Below are 17,388 nucleotides of genomic sequence, written 5' to 3' on the forward strand. Positions count from 1 at the left end.
TTGACACACATGCTCGCTCAACTTGCAACAGCGTTACAAGAGTGCCACAAAATCAACCAATCGGAAAATTAAAGGTCAATTGTGATTGGCTGTTGGTCTCCAATCACCACGCAGCACAAAGAAGACTAAAAAGGAATTTTATGGATAGATGTCACTCGGGGGAAGTCGTGGCCTAATGGTTAGAGAGTTGGGCTTGTAATCCAAAGGTTGTGGGTTTGAGTCTCGGGCCGGCAGGGTTTGTAGGTGGGGGGAGTGAATGTCCAGCGCTCTCTCCACCCTCAATACCACGACTGAGGTGCCCTTGAGCAGGGCACCGAACCCCCAACTGCTCCCCGGGCGCTGCAGCATAAATGGCTGCCCACTGCTCCGGGTGTGTGTTCACGGTGTGTGTGTTCACTGCTGTGTGTGTGAACGGTGTGTGTGTGTTCACTGCTGTGTGTGTTCACGGTGTGTGTGTGTTCACTGCTGTGTGTGTGAACGGTGTGTGTGTGCACGTTGGATGGGTTAAATGCAGAGCACGAATTCCGAGTATGGGTCACCATACTTGGCAGTATGTCACTTCACTTCACTTCACTTCACTCTAGCAAAGTTTCGTAAAAAATGAAGTTTGCTTAATGTAAATGACTTATAACTGAATCTACAAAACATACATACAATAATGAACATATCACTTATTAATCATTTATAAATGCATAGTCATGTTTCCTAAATAATTAGTTAATCATTTACTAATCACTTGTAAATTACTTGTAACTGAATTTACAAAACATACATAAAATGTTATTATATCACTTGCTAATCATTTATGAATGTTTTGTAAATGATTAGTTCATCATTAACTAACCACTTATACATGACTTACAACTGAACGTTATAATAACTGGGAAATGGCAATAATGTATACACACTGTTTTTGATAATTTGGGACTATTTTATATGTTCTCTGTCCTCTTTAAGTACGGAAGATATATTGGACTTCCTTGAACATCAAGTTGACACAACAACAGAATTGAAGTTGTGTGTGGACAGAGAAGACCTTCCAGACAGGGGCATTCTGCAGTGGAAAAGAAAGAAAGCTGCATCTCCTGCCAGTACTCTGAAGGTGGTCTATATAGGAGAGGCAGGTATTGATACAGGAGCCCTTAGGAAAGAGTTTTTAACTGGTAAGTTGGTCATTTAATTGTTGTGTTCTAATATGAAACAAAAGCAATCAATCAATCAGCTAAAACTGGGTATTGCTGTTTTGTCTAAGATGTGGTTTCAGGTATTGAAAACAGATTCTTTGAAGGAGCTGGAAACCAGGGTAAAAATCCCAAGTACTCCTTGACAGACCTTGATAACGAGAACTTCAGGTTTGTCCATACTTTTTTTCACATTACTGCATGTACTGGATGTAAGGATTTTATAACTGAGATGTTTTCTACCTTGCACACAGAACTATTGGTGAAATAATGGCAGTCAGCCTGGCACAAGGTGGCCCACCTCCTGCTTTTTTGAGAGGGTGGTGCTACAGCTTCCTCTGCACAGGAGAAGTGGACTTAAATTCTCTGTCTAAGGAAGATGTGGCCGATCTAGAATCCTCTCAACTCATCAGCACTTTAAGAGTTTTCAGATATAAATTAGATAAAGATTAGTTTTAACATTTATTTTATTCGCTGCTTTATTTAAAAAATACTTATTTTCTTTTTTCTCAGGTTGAAGATTCTGCAGATGCTCAGTGTCTGATGTTGAACACTGATGAAATTATAAGCTGCGGATACACGAGCCAGATCAACCTAGACAGCAAAGAAAGCATCATTCGGTAAGAGTTTTAAATGAATATTACATTTCAAAATATTTATCATTTAAAATTGTAAACATTTCAAATCATGTTTTTTTTCTCCAAAGAGCAATTGTCCTACATTCAACTACAAGACTAATTCCAATGCTGCAGCAAACTGGAAAGGGCTTGGAACTGTATGGCCTGGTGGACCAGATGGCTACAAACCCTGAAGCTTGCCGCTCCCTGTTTGTTCCTGGGAACATTATCAAGGTATCAATTTTAACTGCCACTTAATCCTTTACATTTGCCTAGTAATATATTGGAATTTCCATTTTGTATAACCTTTACAAGCCTATATTTCAACCAAATATGCATTCATTATATTTAACCAAATATGCATTCACTATTTCTTTATAGCCTGATGCTGATTTCATAATGACGTGCGTCCAGCCCAATTTCAGTGAAAAGGGGACTACTAAGGAAAGAACTGAGAGGAAGATCATCAACTTTCTGCAAGATTTCTTGCAGGAGGTTGAAATTTCAGGTACTATATACTTTATAATATGCATACACAATTACACATAACAATTAGAATGTACTGAGCACATACTTGAATAATTTATTTTATCAGTAAATTTGAATAGCTTCTCATGTTATTTGAAATATACATCAGTCACAGATGGGGAGACAGAGAGTGCAGCTGGTGACGCAGAGCCTGTTGCAGTGCCACTCGTGCTCCAGTGGATGACGGGGCAGTCCTACATCCCTATACTCCCTGATGAAAAGAGAAATTTCAAAATAACATGCAACTTTGACCACAACTGCAGGGAACGACTAGGAGATCACTCAGTTTGCTACCCAATTGTGAGTGCATGCACTCAGACTGTGACTTTTCCAGTACAGCATCTTAGCACTTACATTGACTTTAGGAGAATCATGAGTGAAGCAGTAAGATATGGTGGTGGATTCCACAGAGTTTAACACAACAAGATCTACTCAAATCAAAGCAATAACTGTTACCGGGCTGACGAGACGTGAGACGTGCGGATCCATGTGCAAGGCTTTATTATAGAACATGGTCAGAAACAGGCAGGGTCAGACAGAGGCAAACAGGTATGGCAAGGGCAAGACAGAGCAATCCGTGGAGCAAGCGTGGGTCGATGATCAGCGAACAGTATCCAAAGGGGCAAGGCAGAGAGATAATCCAGAGACGAGAGCAATAATCCAAACGGGGAGCGAACAGAGTCCAAACGGCAAGGCAAAGGGGTAAATCCAGGAAACACGGGCAGGGTCAGACACGGCAAGATAAACAAGGCAAGGCAATGCAAGACAAGACAAGACTATAACAATGGCTCTGTAAAGTTGCTATCTCTAGATAAGTGATAAACGCTAACAATTACAGAAACAAAACAGAAACACGGGATGGCACGGTAAAGCAGCTAGCGCTAGGTGAGCGCTAAACGCAGATCAATACTCGGCCCCGAGCAAGATCAAGTCCCAGGATTATATGGTGTGTGGTGGTGATTGTGAAATGAGCATCAGGTGTGTGATGTGTGAATGGTGACAGCTGTGATCTGTGCAATGCATTGTGGGAAATGGAGTCCAGTGTGTTGTGAGTGAAAGTCAATGTGGTGAGCGGGTGACCTCTGGTGGTGGTTAACCGGGAGAGCATGGACCAGATTCGTGACATAGCCCCCCCCCAAGGAGCGGCTTCCAGACGCTCCTAAATACTCCAGGAGGGCGGTGGAGTGGAGGCGGAACAGGGGGAGGGACGGAGGGCCAGGTCCGTGAGGAAGTGGGAAGACCGGGGACTGAGGCAGAACCGGCAGAGCAGGACACCCCGGTGGAACCGGAGACCAGGACAGAGCAAGAGCCCACCAGGGCAGAGCAGACAGACCAGGAGCCCACCAGGGCGGAGTAGATGACCGCCAGACCGGAGTAGAAGACCACCAAACCCAAGCAGAAGACCCCCACGGCGGAGCAGACGACCACCAAACCCGAACAGAAGACCACCACGGCGGAGCAGACGACCACCAGACCCGAGCAGAAGACCACCACGGTGGGGCAGACGACCACCAGACCCGGGCAGAAGACCCCCATGACGGAGCAGACGACCACCAGACCCGAGCAGAAGACCACCACGGCGGAGCAGACGACCACCAGACCAGAGCAGAAGACCCTCGCCAGTAAGCAGACTGGGCAGGAAACCATGGCAGAGTCTGAGATCTGGGGGAAACAGAGACAGACAACACAGGGAGAGCAGAGACAGACAATACAGGGAGAGCATTCATGATCTCAGGGGGCGTGGCACGGCAGGACGAGGATTCATAGACTGCGTTTTTAGCCGTGACAGGACAGGGCGTGAGCTCACAGACGGCCTCTTTAGCCGTGACAGGACAGGGCGAGAGCTCACAAACGGCCTCTTTAGCCGTGACAGGACAGGGCGAGAGCTCACAGACGGCCTCTTTAGCCGTGACAGGACAGGGCGAGAGCTCACAGACGGCCTCTTTAGCCGTGACAGGACAGGGCGTGAGCTCACAGACGGCCTCTTTGGCCGTGACAGGACAGACAGTGAGTTCAGGGGCGGCCTTCATGACCGTGACAGGGCAGACAGTGAGTTCAGAAACTGTCTCCATGGCGTGACAGGGCAGACAGTGAGTTCAGGAACGGTCTCCATGGCCGTGACAGGGCAGACAGTGAGTTCAGGAACAGCCTCCGTGGCTGTGACAGGGTAGACAGTGACGTCAGGAACGGCCTCCATGGCCGTGACAGGGCAGACCATGAGGTCAGGAACGGCCTCCGTGGCCGTGACAGGGCAGACAGCGAGTTCAGGGACAGGTGCCACCACTTCGGGAGGTTCTGCAGCGGAAGCCGCCACCTCTGGAGGCACTGGAGCAGACTCGTGGACAGGAGAGGCCTCAGGAGCACAGTGTGCAGCCCACACACTCAAAATGGCAACCGCCATAACGGGAAGTACTGAGGTCAGGGGAACAGTCTCTGTAACAGACAGGGTTGAGGCCCTGGGAATGCCAGCTACTCGCACTGACATCAGTGGTGGGTCCATCACACTGGATATCAGACAGGGAACTTGAAGGACTGACCTTAAATCCTTGGGTGTGACAGACTCTGGCTGGAGCACTGTGACGTGGTGTGACTCTGGCTTGACAGCGGAGACGTGAGCAGACTCTGGCTTGACAGCGACGACGTGAGCAGACTCTGGCTTGACAGCGACGACGTGAGCAGACTCTGGCTTGACAGCGACGACGTGAGCAGACTCTGGCTTGACAGCGACGACGTGAGCAGACTCTGGCTTGACAGCGACGACGTGAGCAGACTCTGGCTTGACAGCGACGACGTGAGCAGACTCTGGCTTGGCAGGCATGACGTGAAGGGGGTGTTGTTGTTACCGCTATTTCACGAGTGAGTGCGGTGTCGCGTTCCTCCGCGACACCCACAGTGAACGGAGAGCCCACACACAGTAAAGCATAATCTATGAACTGACTAAGAGATGAACGGGGACCCTCACGGATTAACTGTGATTTGAGCGGCTGATTAATGCCCTCACAAAAAAAGTCTATGAGTGCGTAGTCCGGCAGATCAGACAAATAGGCAAGGTCTAAGTACTCTTGTACATAGACTTTGAGCGGTCGCGAACCCTGCTCAAGGGTTAAAAGCATCCATGCAATGTCCATACCTGGCCAATGTTCCTCTGAATAGCTGCTGGATCCTTGTTTGGCCGAGTATTCTGTTACCGGGCTGACGAGACGTGAGACGTGCGGATCCATGTGCAAGGCTTTATTATAGAACATGGTCAGAAACAGGCAGGGTCAGACAGAGGCAAACAGGTATGGCAAGGGCAAGACAGAGCAATCCGTGGAGCAAGCGTGGGTCGATGATCAGCGAACAGTATCCAAAGGGGCAAGGCAGAGAGATAATCCAGAGACGAGAGCAATAATCCAAACGGGGAGCGAACAGAGTCCAAACGGCAAGGCAAAGGGGTAAATCCAGGAAACACGGGCAGGGTCAGACACGGCAAGATAAACAAGGCAAGGCAATGCAAGACAAGACAAGACTATAACAATGGCTCTGTAAAGTTGCTATCTCTAGATAAGTGATAAACGCTAACAATTACAGAAACACGGGATGGCACGGTAAAGCAGCTAGCGCTAGGTGAGCGCTAAACGCAGATCAATACTCGGCCCCAAGCAAGATCAAGTCCCAGGATTATATGGTGTGTGGTGGTGATTGTGAAATGAGCATCAGGTGTGTGATGTGTGAATGGTGACAGCTGTGAGCTGTGCAATGCATTGTGGGAAATGGAGTCCAGTGTGTTGTGAGTGAAAGTCAATGTGGTGAGCGGGTGACCTCTGGTGGTGGTTAACCGGGAGAGCATGGACCAGATTCGTGACAATAACTAAGCAATCATTGTTTACTGATTTTGATTAGAATATTGTACATACAGAGGTGGCAAAAGTAAAAAGTACTCTTCTGGGTGCTGCTGAGTTTACATGTTTTGGGAAGTTCCTAATTCAGACAAAAGACTGGTAAAAATAGTTCATAAAAAAATATCAGTGAGCTATGAAATTAATACAAATTGTAAACCAATTATTGTGGTAAATATGTAGAAGTAAACTACCATTACCTGTTAATTTAGGGACTTCCCAAAATGAGTGAACTCAGCACTTTTACTTTTGCCACCTCTAATTGTATAACATCTTTAGTATTTCTTTGATTAGAGCTAGATAGAACTCATAACAGTTGTTGCTACTGTTAGTTAACATCCCAAAGGGTGCCACTCCTTAAGTGCATTTTTTTTTGCTGGTTCATTAATAAACATAATGGGATGTTTTTGCCAAGTGCAATATTGTAACCAGCCAAGAATTCCAGGTTTAAATGTCATTGTTGGTTGGATACTAGTTGCAAGTATCGTGTGTACAAGTCACGACCATGTGACTGAGAATGTTCCATAGGATCAAGAGTTCTCTGAAGTTCTTCCAGGGCTTCATCATCCAGTGGGCACACAATTTCGGGAACCACAACTGCACCGTTGGTGTCTCCTTGCAGCATTGCACTCTCCCATTCAATGCCTGGATCTTGAAGTTCCTACAGAGCCAGAAAACAATTAAAATAAATTAAGACTTTGAACCTTAAAACGTTTTTCTGATGTTTTCTGTCTATTTAGATTGTAGATACTCTAAAGTCCAATTGACATTTTTGTCATGAAACAAGACATATCTGTCTGCCAAATTTTTGCAACTTAACTTTTTTTATATATATATACATTTTGTGAACTGTCCTTTTTATATTTGTGTACCTCAATACTAGATCTTGTTGATGTCCCATATACCACAGCTGTTCAGGACTGAGACCTCCCTCTGTCCGTAGAGGATGATTATTCCATCCTCCAGTGAAGGTATCAAGGTCTGCTCGGAGTCGAGGGACAAAGATGTAGTGGACACCAAAGAGAGAAACCTCATCAGAGATATCAAGCAGACCGTCTTCCTCCAGAGAGTGAAGAACATCGTGGTACTTGCTAGTGACCGCAACCCAGACATCCCGCCAAAGTCGCTCTATTCTAGAATGACATTTTAATTGGTTGACTTGGATTTATAAAGCAATTTGTACTTTATTTAAACAATTAAACTGCAAGTATTTATGCAGTCAAAAATATCAAGACTGAAAACACAACTTACCTCTGATTGTGGACACTCTTTCCCGAGATAAAGCTGGCTCTTCCTGTTCCCCGTGTGGCGAACATAAAGTGTGCGATGTCCACGTTCTCAACACCCTGATCCCCCCTTACTCTAAGATAAAAAACTAATTTAAATGACATTCAGCAAGGTTTACTTTTACTTTAGAATATGAAGTTATAATTTCTGGTATACAATTATAAATTAATAAAAAATCTGAAATATAAAAAACTGCCACTTCTCCAGATGTGTGTTTTGTCATGGCGAAAATACCTTGATGGTAAGCCATGAAGCTGGGTTGATCTCAGGAAGAATGAGAATGCAGTTGATGCTTTGTTATTTGTTGCAGCATCCAAGTACAAGATCTAATAAAACCACATGAAAAATTATAATCTTCTTGCAGCTATGAAGTTACATCCTAATAGCTGGCTTTGAGCTTTTAGTTTTGTTTAGTGAACATTCTACGGGTTTTGGTACCTAAATTATTATGTGTTCATATATTTAAAAAAATAACTTACCTTGCATCTTAGAATACTACATATATTGCACATGTACTGTTGCAACTTACTCTTGCATGTCTATCAATTTTGGTTGAAGTATTCAAACAGACTCACTCATACTGTACATATGTTGATTAGAAATACATAGTATTCTATAAATCGAGCTTCATTTTAATGTTAGCCTTGGTAAGAAAGGAAAGCAGAAGAAAAGGACTACTACCTAGAATGCAAATTTGAGAAAAAGTAGTGCTTCAACATGAAATTCTATAACTTTTTCTGTACTTTCTGCAAGAAATATGTAAGGTTAATGTTTAAGCATTGTGGTTTCTGAGCACTCAGAATAGTGGCAGTTGATGATAAAATTATGATCAACCATCATTACACTCTAGCTGAAGATAAAATATACACTAATTGTTCGAACCTACAATAATAATGAATGTTATGTCTTAAGCAGCTGATTACAATTGGATGCTTTTGTCAAGTCGAATGTTATATACCCCATAATCACAATTTGTGTCAGGAGGCTTTAATCTGTACACCCTCTGTCCTTAGACCCTCAATTTGAAAAGGAATTAGTAACAATTTATGGTAAGGGTACATCAACTATCATGGCTTCGTGCAAAAACAAAATGTATTTGTTGTACTTCAACTTTGAGGAATATGAAAAAATGCCTTAATGCAAGAACAATATTATAATGCAACAAATAGATATTTCAATCATGATGTTGAAGTTATTAATGATGTTCATCTGTTATTCTGATGTTATTTATCAGTGTTAGAGATGGACTGTTCATGACTTTCTTGAATAGCCACAATCATGATGTAATAAAAAAGTAATGCTAAGTTAATCATGATTACAACACTTGGGATTCATCAATGTGCACACTGTGACTGGTCAGTTTTTTTTGGCTGTCCTTAACAGCAGACCTACCTATGAAGAAGACATGATCATTAATAACTCAGAAATTAAGCCATGCATGAGATACTGTTAATTATTGTACATTACTGTTAGTTCATGAATGAATTCATTCTGTTTTATGCACAAAGTATTGATGAATTATTGTAAACCCCCCCCCCAAAAAAAGGAGAACCCCTTCACAATATGTATTTTATGGTCCATTTTGAAAAAAAACAAAAAACCAATGTATATTAGGCTGATAACATTAATAATAAAAAGAAACAAGAACACATAAATTACCTTCCTTGAGTAGCCGTCCACTCCTCCAAAGAGGACAATGTTGTATCTGTTCAAGAGGGAAAAAAGTTACAGTATAACTAAAAGCTGTTTGTATGGGATTTGAATGACATGCCTCCTACACCACAACATTCTGTTTAAATAATTAGATCAACATTATATTTGAATCTACCTGATCAGTTTGTGATTTGTGTCAATCTGGGCCAAGGACAGAGGTCCTCACACAGAATAACTTCTCCGCACAACACAACCTAGTTCTGTGAGCCGTAAGAAGATCCCTGCAGCATCAACCCGATGCATAGAGGCCATCATTCTCCACCACTGAATGCGGAGACCCATTGACACCAAATGGCCTTGAACCATTCGATAACCAGCATTTGGCATCTGACCATCTTTTGATGGCTGAAATCATGTTGTCAAGCTCTTGGTCAGTCATTGTGCTGTATGATCCTCTTACAGATAAGCCAAATTCTTGCATTCTTCTGTAAATTGTTCTCCTTGAAACACACAATGTTTTGCAATGCAGGAGACTGGCAGATGTGTGTCCAACAAATTCTTTAGTTTTTCTTTCTCTATTACAATTTTGGGGTGACCAGAACCTGGACCAACCTCTGTTTCCTGTTCAACAATGGGCATAGATCTGGCATTAATATCCCTTTTGATAACATCATAGAGGTTTTGTAGTGCTTCTGTAATGTTTGATTCACCGCCTATCTGCTCAGAGAACGATTCAAACAGAATAAGCTCATGGCGTGTCAGAAACTCCAAATAATCCAAATTTAGTGGTAGTTGGTTTATGGCAGATTGCAGTTCGGTAAGAAGTCTCTCCATCAACTGCTGTCTCAGCAAGTCCTGTTAGACAGAAAGCGCTCAGATTAGCAAAGAAGAGGGATTCATAGTTAGCCATATACGTTTGAGAAGAAACTACCGGTACATGACTGAGATAAGATAACGTGTGGTGGAAGATAGTAATAAATGTATCCCTTATAGCATCCTAGCCATAGCCAAATAGGAATTTGTATTTAAACTTTAGAATAAGATGTAGAACATGCTGTCTAAAAACATGTTTTTTAGATTATAACTAAATTTCTCCGATGATAGTTTACTTTGGCTATGTATGTGTAGATTATCAGCACGGTTGTGAAGGGTAACTTTTACTTCAATGCCAAATATGCAATTAAAGACAAGGGAAAAAATGTATATGAATTTTATTTCAGTTTATTCTATAAGACAACATACCAATGTAACAGAAGAAAATAAAATATTTTTCATGAAGTAGATCTAAATTCATGCAGTAGCCTATAAAGCATTTTCAAATCTGGAAAACTTTAGTGAGATGTCTACCTAGTGAAAACTTTCTTTCCAATAGAGGCCATGATAATAAAGATGAACTATGGTTTTACTGGAGACCAGAGGTGTTGTGAGACTCATGAAGTGTAATGTGTTTGACTGCGCATTTGCATGGCAGTACTGTATATATACATGTTTCTTTTTAAATGAATTACTATTTTAATTCTGCTAATGATCCAAAATGTTACTAAATGTAACTATTAACATATCTATTCCTGCTCCTGTAATGGAATACATGTACTTTGTATCCTGATTGCGTAACTCCCATACATCCTCCCCAAGCCTCAAGTCCAATTTCAATTTAACATCTGAAATTTCTGGCAGCAACGTGCATTCTAGCTAACGTTATAAGTGAGATAAGGTTAAATCATTATGGAGAACAAAGATCCCTCTATTGTTCTCTTAGTTTGCCAACTAAAGTTATCTTGGGAGTTAGCCTACTGCTTTTTTATATAAATTAGTTAACGTAAGCAACGAAATGTAGTTTGCAAGCTAAGAATGCAGACAAACAAAATAAAGGTAATAAACACAGTAACTATGTAACTAAAATATTACAAACTACTCACATGTGGCTGTGGTGTGACATTTAGGTGTTGCTGTTCTGATGACATTGTCTGCGGCTGTGCTAGCATTAGAATGCTTGAAACGGATAAGTCAAACTAACTTTAGTCACAATAGGAGATATAATATTGTAAGTTAAACAACCCAACAGCATTATAATACACAAAACTTTGTTGGCGTGAGAACTGGTCATCTCATGCTGCTTTTGTGAAAATGCGGTGGATATACATAATTTGTGAATAAAAACATCATATTTTTGTTGTTGCTGTTTCTTGCGTACACAAGGCATCTGTTAAAAATATCTTCATTTGTGTTCTGCACAAAAGGGTCTTATGGGTTTGCAGTGACATGAGGTTAAGTAATTAATGACAGAATTTACATTTTTGTGTGAAATATGTTCACATGTGGTTATAATTGGTCATTGTTCTGTTTTACAAACATTTTCAATATTTTAAAGATTTATTATTTCGAAAAAGGATGTTTATACAGTCTACTTTAAGTACTTTTGTTAATATTTATACATCTGTGATTATGGTATCTTTCCTTAATTATCTGAATTGTCTGCTAGCAAATATTATGCTATAGCATATCTGTTCATAATGATGCTGAGCACGGAACCTCCTGAATGCGTTCATTCATATTTCGCTGTGTATCCTATGTTTTTATTAATAATTTGGGTGTATTTTACTGTTCATATTTGTGTGTTTTTCCAAAATAAATGAATTAAATTCGTTTTACATTAGTTTGGGCATACGAGGACATAAATTAGGTTAAACTACTGCATGTCCGCCCACAGAAAATAAATAATTATAAAAAATTGCCAACTGATTACCAGCACACAACTATTGATCCGTAACGTTGCCACGACGTCGCAGTTATGAACTAGCAACGTCACAAAGTTACGTCGTGGCGACGCATACGCAGCTTTCACTTTTCCGGTTGCCACAACGAAACGTATTTGTGTTAGCTGGGCAGTCTTTATTTTGAACAATTTGAACAATGAAAACAGTGAACCAAAACAGATTTGATAATTTTTTTTAACTAATGAAAACACAAAACATGCAAAAGACATTGTTTTTACATGACAGAGGTTTAGTAAACATATCGCTGACTCCCTGTCTGTTCCGGGTTATAACAGCTCCTGTGATTGAAGGAGAGAGACGAGGGCGGGCTCTTTTTACTCGGAAGAGACGATTCTGCTGGAAATAGATGGCGTTTCAAAGCTGGAATATGAATTAGAATCGATATTTGTTGGAAAATGGACGCTATCGATAACTATAACTCGAATCGCTCATGTAAACAAATGAGGATCTATCGTGTTTCCCCCTATTTTGTCGTTGTTTTGGATTAAAAAGTGGGATGCATTTTGAAGACTGGACCCTTCTCTTGAAATGTATGCTGGTGTTTCTTAGAATAGTCCGAGCTGACCAGAGCTATAGGCGATGAAACGTAAGTACTGCCGTTCACTTTGTAACTTACATGTTTAAATAAGTCCTTCAGCATTTATTTTAACCCTTTCCTCTCCTTATGTGCGCGGATTTATCGGTTTCACTTTCACTTTCAAAATCCATGTGTTCAGCAAGGAGGAGAGAGGATGGCATGTGGGGGGCACAGTAACTCGTTTGGAGGTTACATCTGCATGTTCTTGCAGAACTGGCAAAAAAGAGAGAGAGAAGAGTAATGCATCCATTAAACAAATGAATTTGTGGCTTCACATCTCTCTGTAAAACTACTGCTTGTCATACTGTTTTATAAACACACCCAGGTGATTGATGGATATATTTATGTTAGAGGTATCCATGACAGGCTTGTGTTTATTATAGTTCTGAGGCCATAGTTTCATCACATCACAGTTAGTTTCCTGTCTGTTTTATATAATAAGAAATACAACGTATTCGGATACATGCAGCTCGCAGACGCCTCACACACATTTCTAAACAATCAGTAAGATCTTTATTATTACTTTAATATTGTTTCTACTCAAATATATTAGGCTACTTCTTACGTACGTAGTCCAAATCAAGACCGTATTTGACATTTGATAGCAGAGGAATTATGAATTTGTTTCTGCTGTTGTTGTTTGAATAAAGATCCAACGAGCTGCATATCATTATCATCACAGTGACTTTATAGAGATTATATCATGAAATAACATGCTTTTATATAATGCATATAAATTATTTTATTCAATTGTATATCATACGAAATATTTTTATATATTATATAATTTCCATAATAAATTGATAAATAATGACAATATCTCAATAATTAGAAAATTCTTTATTATGATTTTACAGCAAGTAGAAACCAAAATATTGCTGCGAGTTAGTGACATAACTTTGTCAACATGGGAGTCGAAGGACTGAGGACCTTCATTGAGAGCAGCAACAGAAATGATTTAAGAAGCTGGGCTTTTAGAGACAGTCGACTAATAATCGATGGCTGTAGCTTATACTACACCCTGTACTTTGACTGCAATTTGGATCAGATGCATGGAGGAGACTATGATGATTTTGAGGAGTTGATCATACGGTTCTTTGAGAACCTCAGAGACTGTGACATTCACCCTTATGTTGTACTTGATGGCGGCGCTGACCACACTGACAAAAAATGGGACACTCTTAGGAAACGAAAACAGGAGAAAATAAATGCAGCCTTTACCCTGTCAGCAGGGAAAAGAGCCAAGGTCCTTCCTCTTCTCGTCAAAAATGTGTTCAGACAGCTCCTTCATAACTCAAGGTACCACTGATTCAGTGTCTTGAAGAGGCTGATTGGGAAATCGCTGCTTTGGCGAAAGAATGGGATTGTCCAGTTTTGTCCAACGACAGTGACTTCTATGTATTCAACCTCAGGGCGGGATTCCTGCCAATCACACATTTCCAGTGGAAAAACGTGAACGTGAACAGACACACAAACAAAAAGTTCATCCAAGCCAAACACTTTACAGTGGGAAAATTCTGTGAATCCTTCAGAATGAACCCTGAGCTTCTCCCAGTCTTTGCTACCATCTTAGGTACTGATTATGTGGACCTGCAAAATATCAAAAGCCTGGGTTGGGAGAAATACTCAACGCCTGACACGGAGCATGCCCGGGTTGATGGTTTAATTAACTGGTTATCCCAGTTCCCAGGGACAGATGCAGCTGTAAGTGCTTTGCTGAAACTAACACGCAACAAAGAAAAACCCCTCGTCCAAGAAGCACTTTCCAAGGGAATCCAAGAGTACAAGCTCATCTCTGGCTATCTTGTCCAGTTCTTCCACTCAGAGACGATTCCACAGACAGCTTCTACAGGTCCACTGCAAGTTCTGCCGACATGGACCTTGAGTCTCCTACTTGAGGGAAAGATGAGCTCCTCCATTATTGATGCACTGGTACATCAAAGGGTTTCCTTGACAATCCAGGTTGAAGAGTTTAAACTGCCCTGTTGCAGTGAAACCTCTCGTCCCATACGCCAAGTGATTTACGGGTTACTGTTGCTGGGAGAACAACAGACTGCAGATAAACTAGAGTCAGCCATTAAAACATTCACTGGCACAAGCAAGCATTATGTAGAGGAATATGGCAGACAACAATCAAAGCTAAGCAGTCAGAAAGTTGAAGCCATAAAGACCAGGGTGATGGAAGGACTTCATCTGGAAACATTATGGAAGGTAAAGAAGATGTCTTAGCTCTCTTTTGAAGTGAAATTGAATTGTTTGTTCTACAGTATTTGTCATTCTAATGTTTCTAGGAACCACACAACGTGCGACTTCAGGTGCTCCTGGACACTTTGGGTGTGTCGTCGGAGACGGTAAGAGAGATCCAACCTGCTCTACAGCTGCAACTTTTTGTGACAAGTTACTGGCTAGTAAATGCACAGCCTCCACCGTCCAAAGTGCATCTTTGGGGACTGCTGCTGGGAATGGTCTATGGACAGTTCAAGTTCAAGTTCAAGTTCAAGTTGAGCTTTATTGTCATTCCGCTACATGTGGGGACATGCAGTGGAACGAAATGTCGTGTCTCGCAGGACCACGGTGCTACATAAATACAGACATACAACAATGAAGTAAGAAAAAACACTATAAACCTATACACTACTAACAGATTTAACTATAAGTATACTATATATAAGTATTTACCCTATACAAACTAAAAGAATAAAGGATAAAAAATACAACTATACGAATGCTATACAACTATACGAATGCTATACAACTATACGAATGCTGCAGTACACCTCAAACACAAACAGGTATTGAAATTATCAATCATTATCTTGTTAGAAGAAGCTTCCTTAGAGCATGCAATAAATAATAAAGCAAACTCAGGCACATGCAGTGTATGCCATTGCCACCATTGTCACGTAATTGTGAGCAAATGATGACCTAAATGGCATGGGGAAAATAGCAGAAATACTGCGGAGGTTCTTGAAATGTGTGTTAAGCCAGTATGTACTGTAACATAAAAAAGTGTGAATACATGTTATTTTTTGGTTTGGGGATTTAGACATGCTGTTGAAACTTAAGAAGCTACAAAGTGGTCGAAGAGGGATCTCTCTGGAGCATAAAACGGCTCATCTATACAGCCAATGGCAGTCCTGCCTGAAGTGGAGTCTCTGTCTCAATCGTTTACTGTGTTTTCCTGTATCTGAACCAGAGGTCGCACGGTACAACATCCATTTATTACTCATAAACCATCTTGAAAGCTTGCACTGATTATTTGATAATAATTATCATTTTGATTTGCATTGTTAACAATCCTGCTTCCTGGTTGTGACTTCCTAAATGTAATTTAAAATGCTTGAAAAAATAAATAATAATGTAACACACACACACATTGATATTCAAATGACATAAATTCACAAATAAAAGTTATTTTTAACTTTCTATTAATCAAAGAATCACCAAAACATTTATCACAGCACAGCTTTTTCCAACATTGATAATAATATTAGAAAGATTTCTAAATTGAGATGTTAAAAGTGTCCACTGGTGTTGTTGCTCATGAATACTAAAGGTGTTATTGTGGTGTTGTGTTTAGTTTGTACCGGGGAAGACTGGTGCACGATGTTGTGGAAGAGCTCAGGAGAGGCATCACGCTGCACTCTTTGCTGGTGAGGGGCTCAAACACCGAGCGGCTCTTCAAACAGCTGAAGGATGCAGTTGTCAGCTCGGTGGGTGAAGACTTCATCAAGAAAATGAGAAGCGGGCTCATGCACAGAGCTGCTGGGAAAACACAGAGAGACTTCAAAGGCCAGAATCAGCCTGTAGATGAACTGAGCAGTTGCTTTGAACATCTGGTGTGTGAGGATATTGATAACTGTGAAGATGATGACGGCAATGATGAAGATCTCAAAGGGAAAAGCAGGAAGAGTAAAGCCAAGGATCACAAGACTGAAAATCCTGATGTTTCCTACACCATCCGTACCAGACATAAGGCTAAAGCTCGCAATGCTGATCATTCCTCTAAAGAATACGACGGAGATGCTTCGAGTAGCCTTTAAGTAATTTTACCTAACTGGAGAAATCAGGTTACATCTACTGACAGTTATGCTTCAGTAAAACTAGTTTTTTCAGGCTGGTTGAATTCAGTTATAATCTTAAATCATTTATTTCAATTCAACAAAACCAGTTATTGTAGATGTTACCACATGATGTACTTAATTGTTTTCAGTGTATATACTGTTGTTTAAATATGTGTTGATATTTTATTTATAAATTATGGATAAAATATTAATAATGTATTATACTATAGAATATTTTTTTTGTTTTTGTTTGGTGGAGCATTGTTTCTTGTTCATCTTTATAAAAAGCTGTGTTAAGGATGATGCAACTGACATATGATTCATGTTCAATAAAGTAATGGCACTGTTTAACAGAAACCTGCCGACTCGTGTAGTTAATCGGTGACGAGCGCTACATGGTGTCAGAAGTAGAAAACGGAGTAAAAGACGGAACTTGAATTCAAACGTACTTCCCGACCGTTAAAAAAGTGCGCTCTATATAGCATGAATGTGGGTAGTATGAATGAAACTAGTACGTACTACATCCGCCATGTTGATATTATCACGTGACATTCGTCGTCAAGGCAGCGCAAAAATGTAAAGTGCCCACTCTCCTGAACAAACATCGGCGATGTGTTTTTGTTTGCTATTCTTACCGCTTTCGTCTGTGTTTTTGCGTCGGTCAGCTGCTCGTAGATTACCTCTTCGTCGACAGCATTTACCAAATATATAGCAAGTAAAATTGACCTCAGAATAAGAGTAGCCACAGCTGTGAACCTGCTGATTTTGAGTAATTTATTGTATTAAATGAATGCAAATAAAAATAAATGATAAATAATTATATACA

At 40.7% G+C, this 17,388-nt stretch overlaps 1 protein-coding gene and 1 pseudogene across 2 annotated transcripts; one reads left to right on the plus strand and one right to left on the minus strand.

Moving 5' to 3' along the window:
• Positions 1 to 2,928: 2,928 nt before the first annotated feature.
• On the minus strand, positions 2,929 to 6,911 carry LOC306874682 (uncharacterized protein). The gene is made up of 2 exons (XM_079424889.1): positions 5,068 to 6,911; positions 2,929 to 4,948 (listed from the first exon to the last, which is right to left on the minus strand). The coding sequence occupies exon 2, from the start codon at positions 4,396 to 4,398 to the stop codon at positions 3,301 to 3,303; it is 1,098 nt and encodes a 365-aa protein (XP_079281015.1). The 5' UTR covers positions 4,399 to 4,948; positions 5,068 to 6,911; the 3' UTR covers positions 2,929 to 3,300.
• Positions 6,912 to 13,405: 6,494 nt separating this feature from the next.
• On the plus strand, positions 13,406 to 16,534 carry LOC306875290 (single-strand DNA endonuclease ASTE1-like; annotated as a pseudogene). The gene is made up of 4 exons: positions 13,406 to 14,709; positions 14,790 to 14,980; positions 15,545 to 15,704; positions 16,079 to 16,534. The product of its transcript is annotated as a single-strand DNA endonuclease ASTE1-like (transcript).
• Positions 16,535 to 17,388: the final 854 nt, after the last annotated feature.

Source organism: Barbus barbus (assembly GCF_936440315.1).
Source record: "Barbus barbus genome assembly, chromosome: 9".
In the NCBI taxonomy this organism is placed as follows: domain Eukaryota; kingdom Metazoa; phylum Chordata; class Actinopteri; order Cypriniformes; family Cyprinidae; genus Barbus; species Barbus barbus.

Bases quoted from the DNA above. Each gene is read 5' to 3' on its own strand.
- LOC306874682 (XM_079424889.1), bottom strand. From the start codon at position 4,398: ATGGAGACAGTTTCTGAACTCACTGTCTGCCCTGTCACGGTCATGAAG.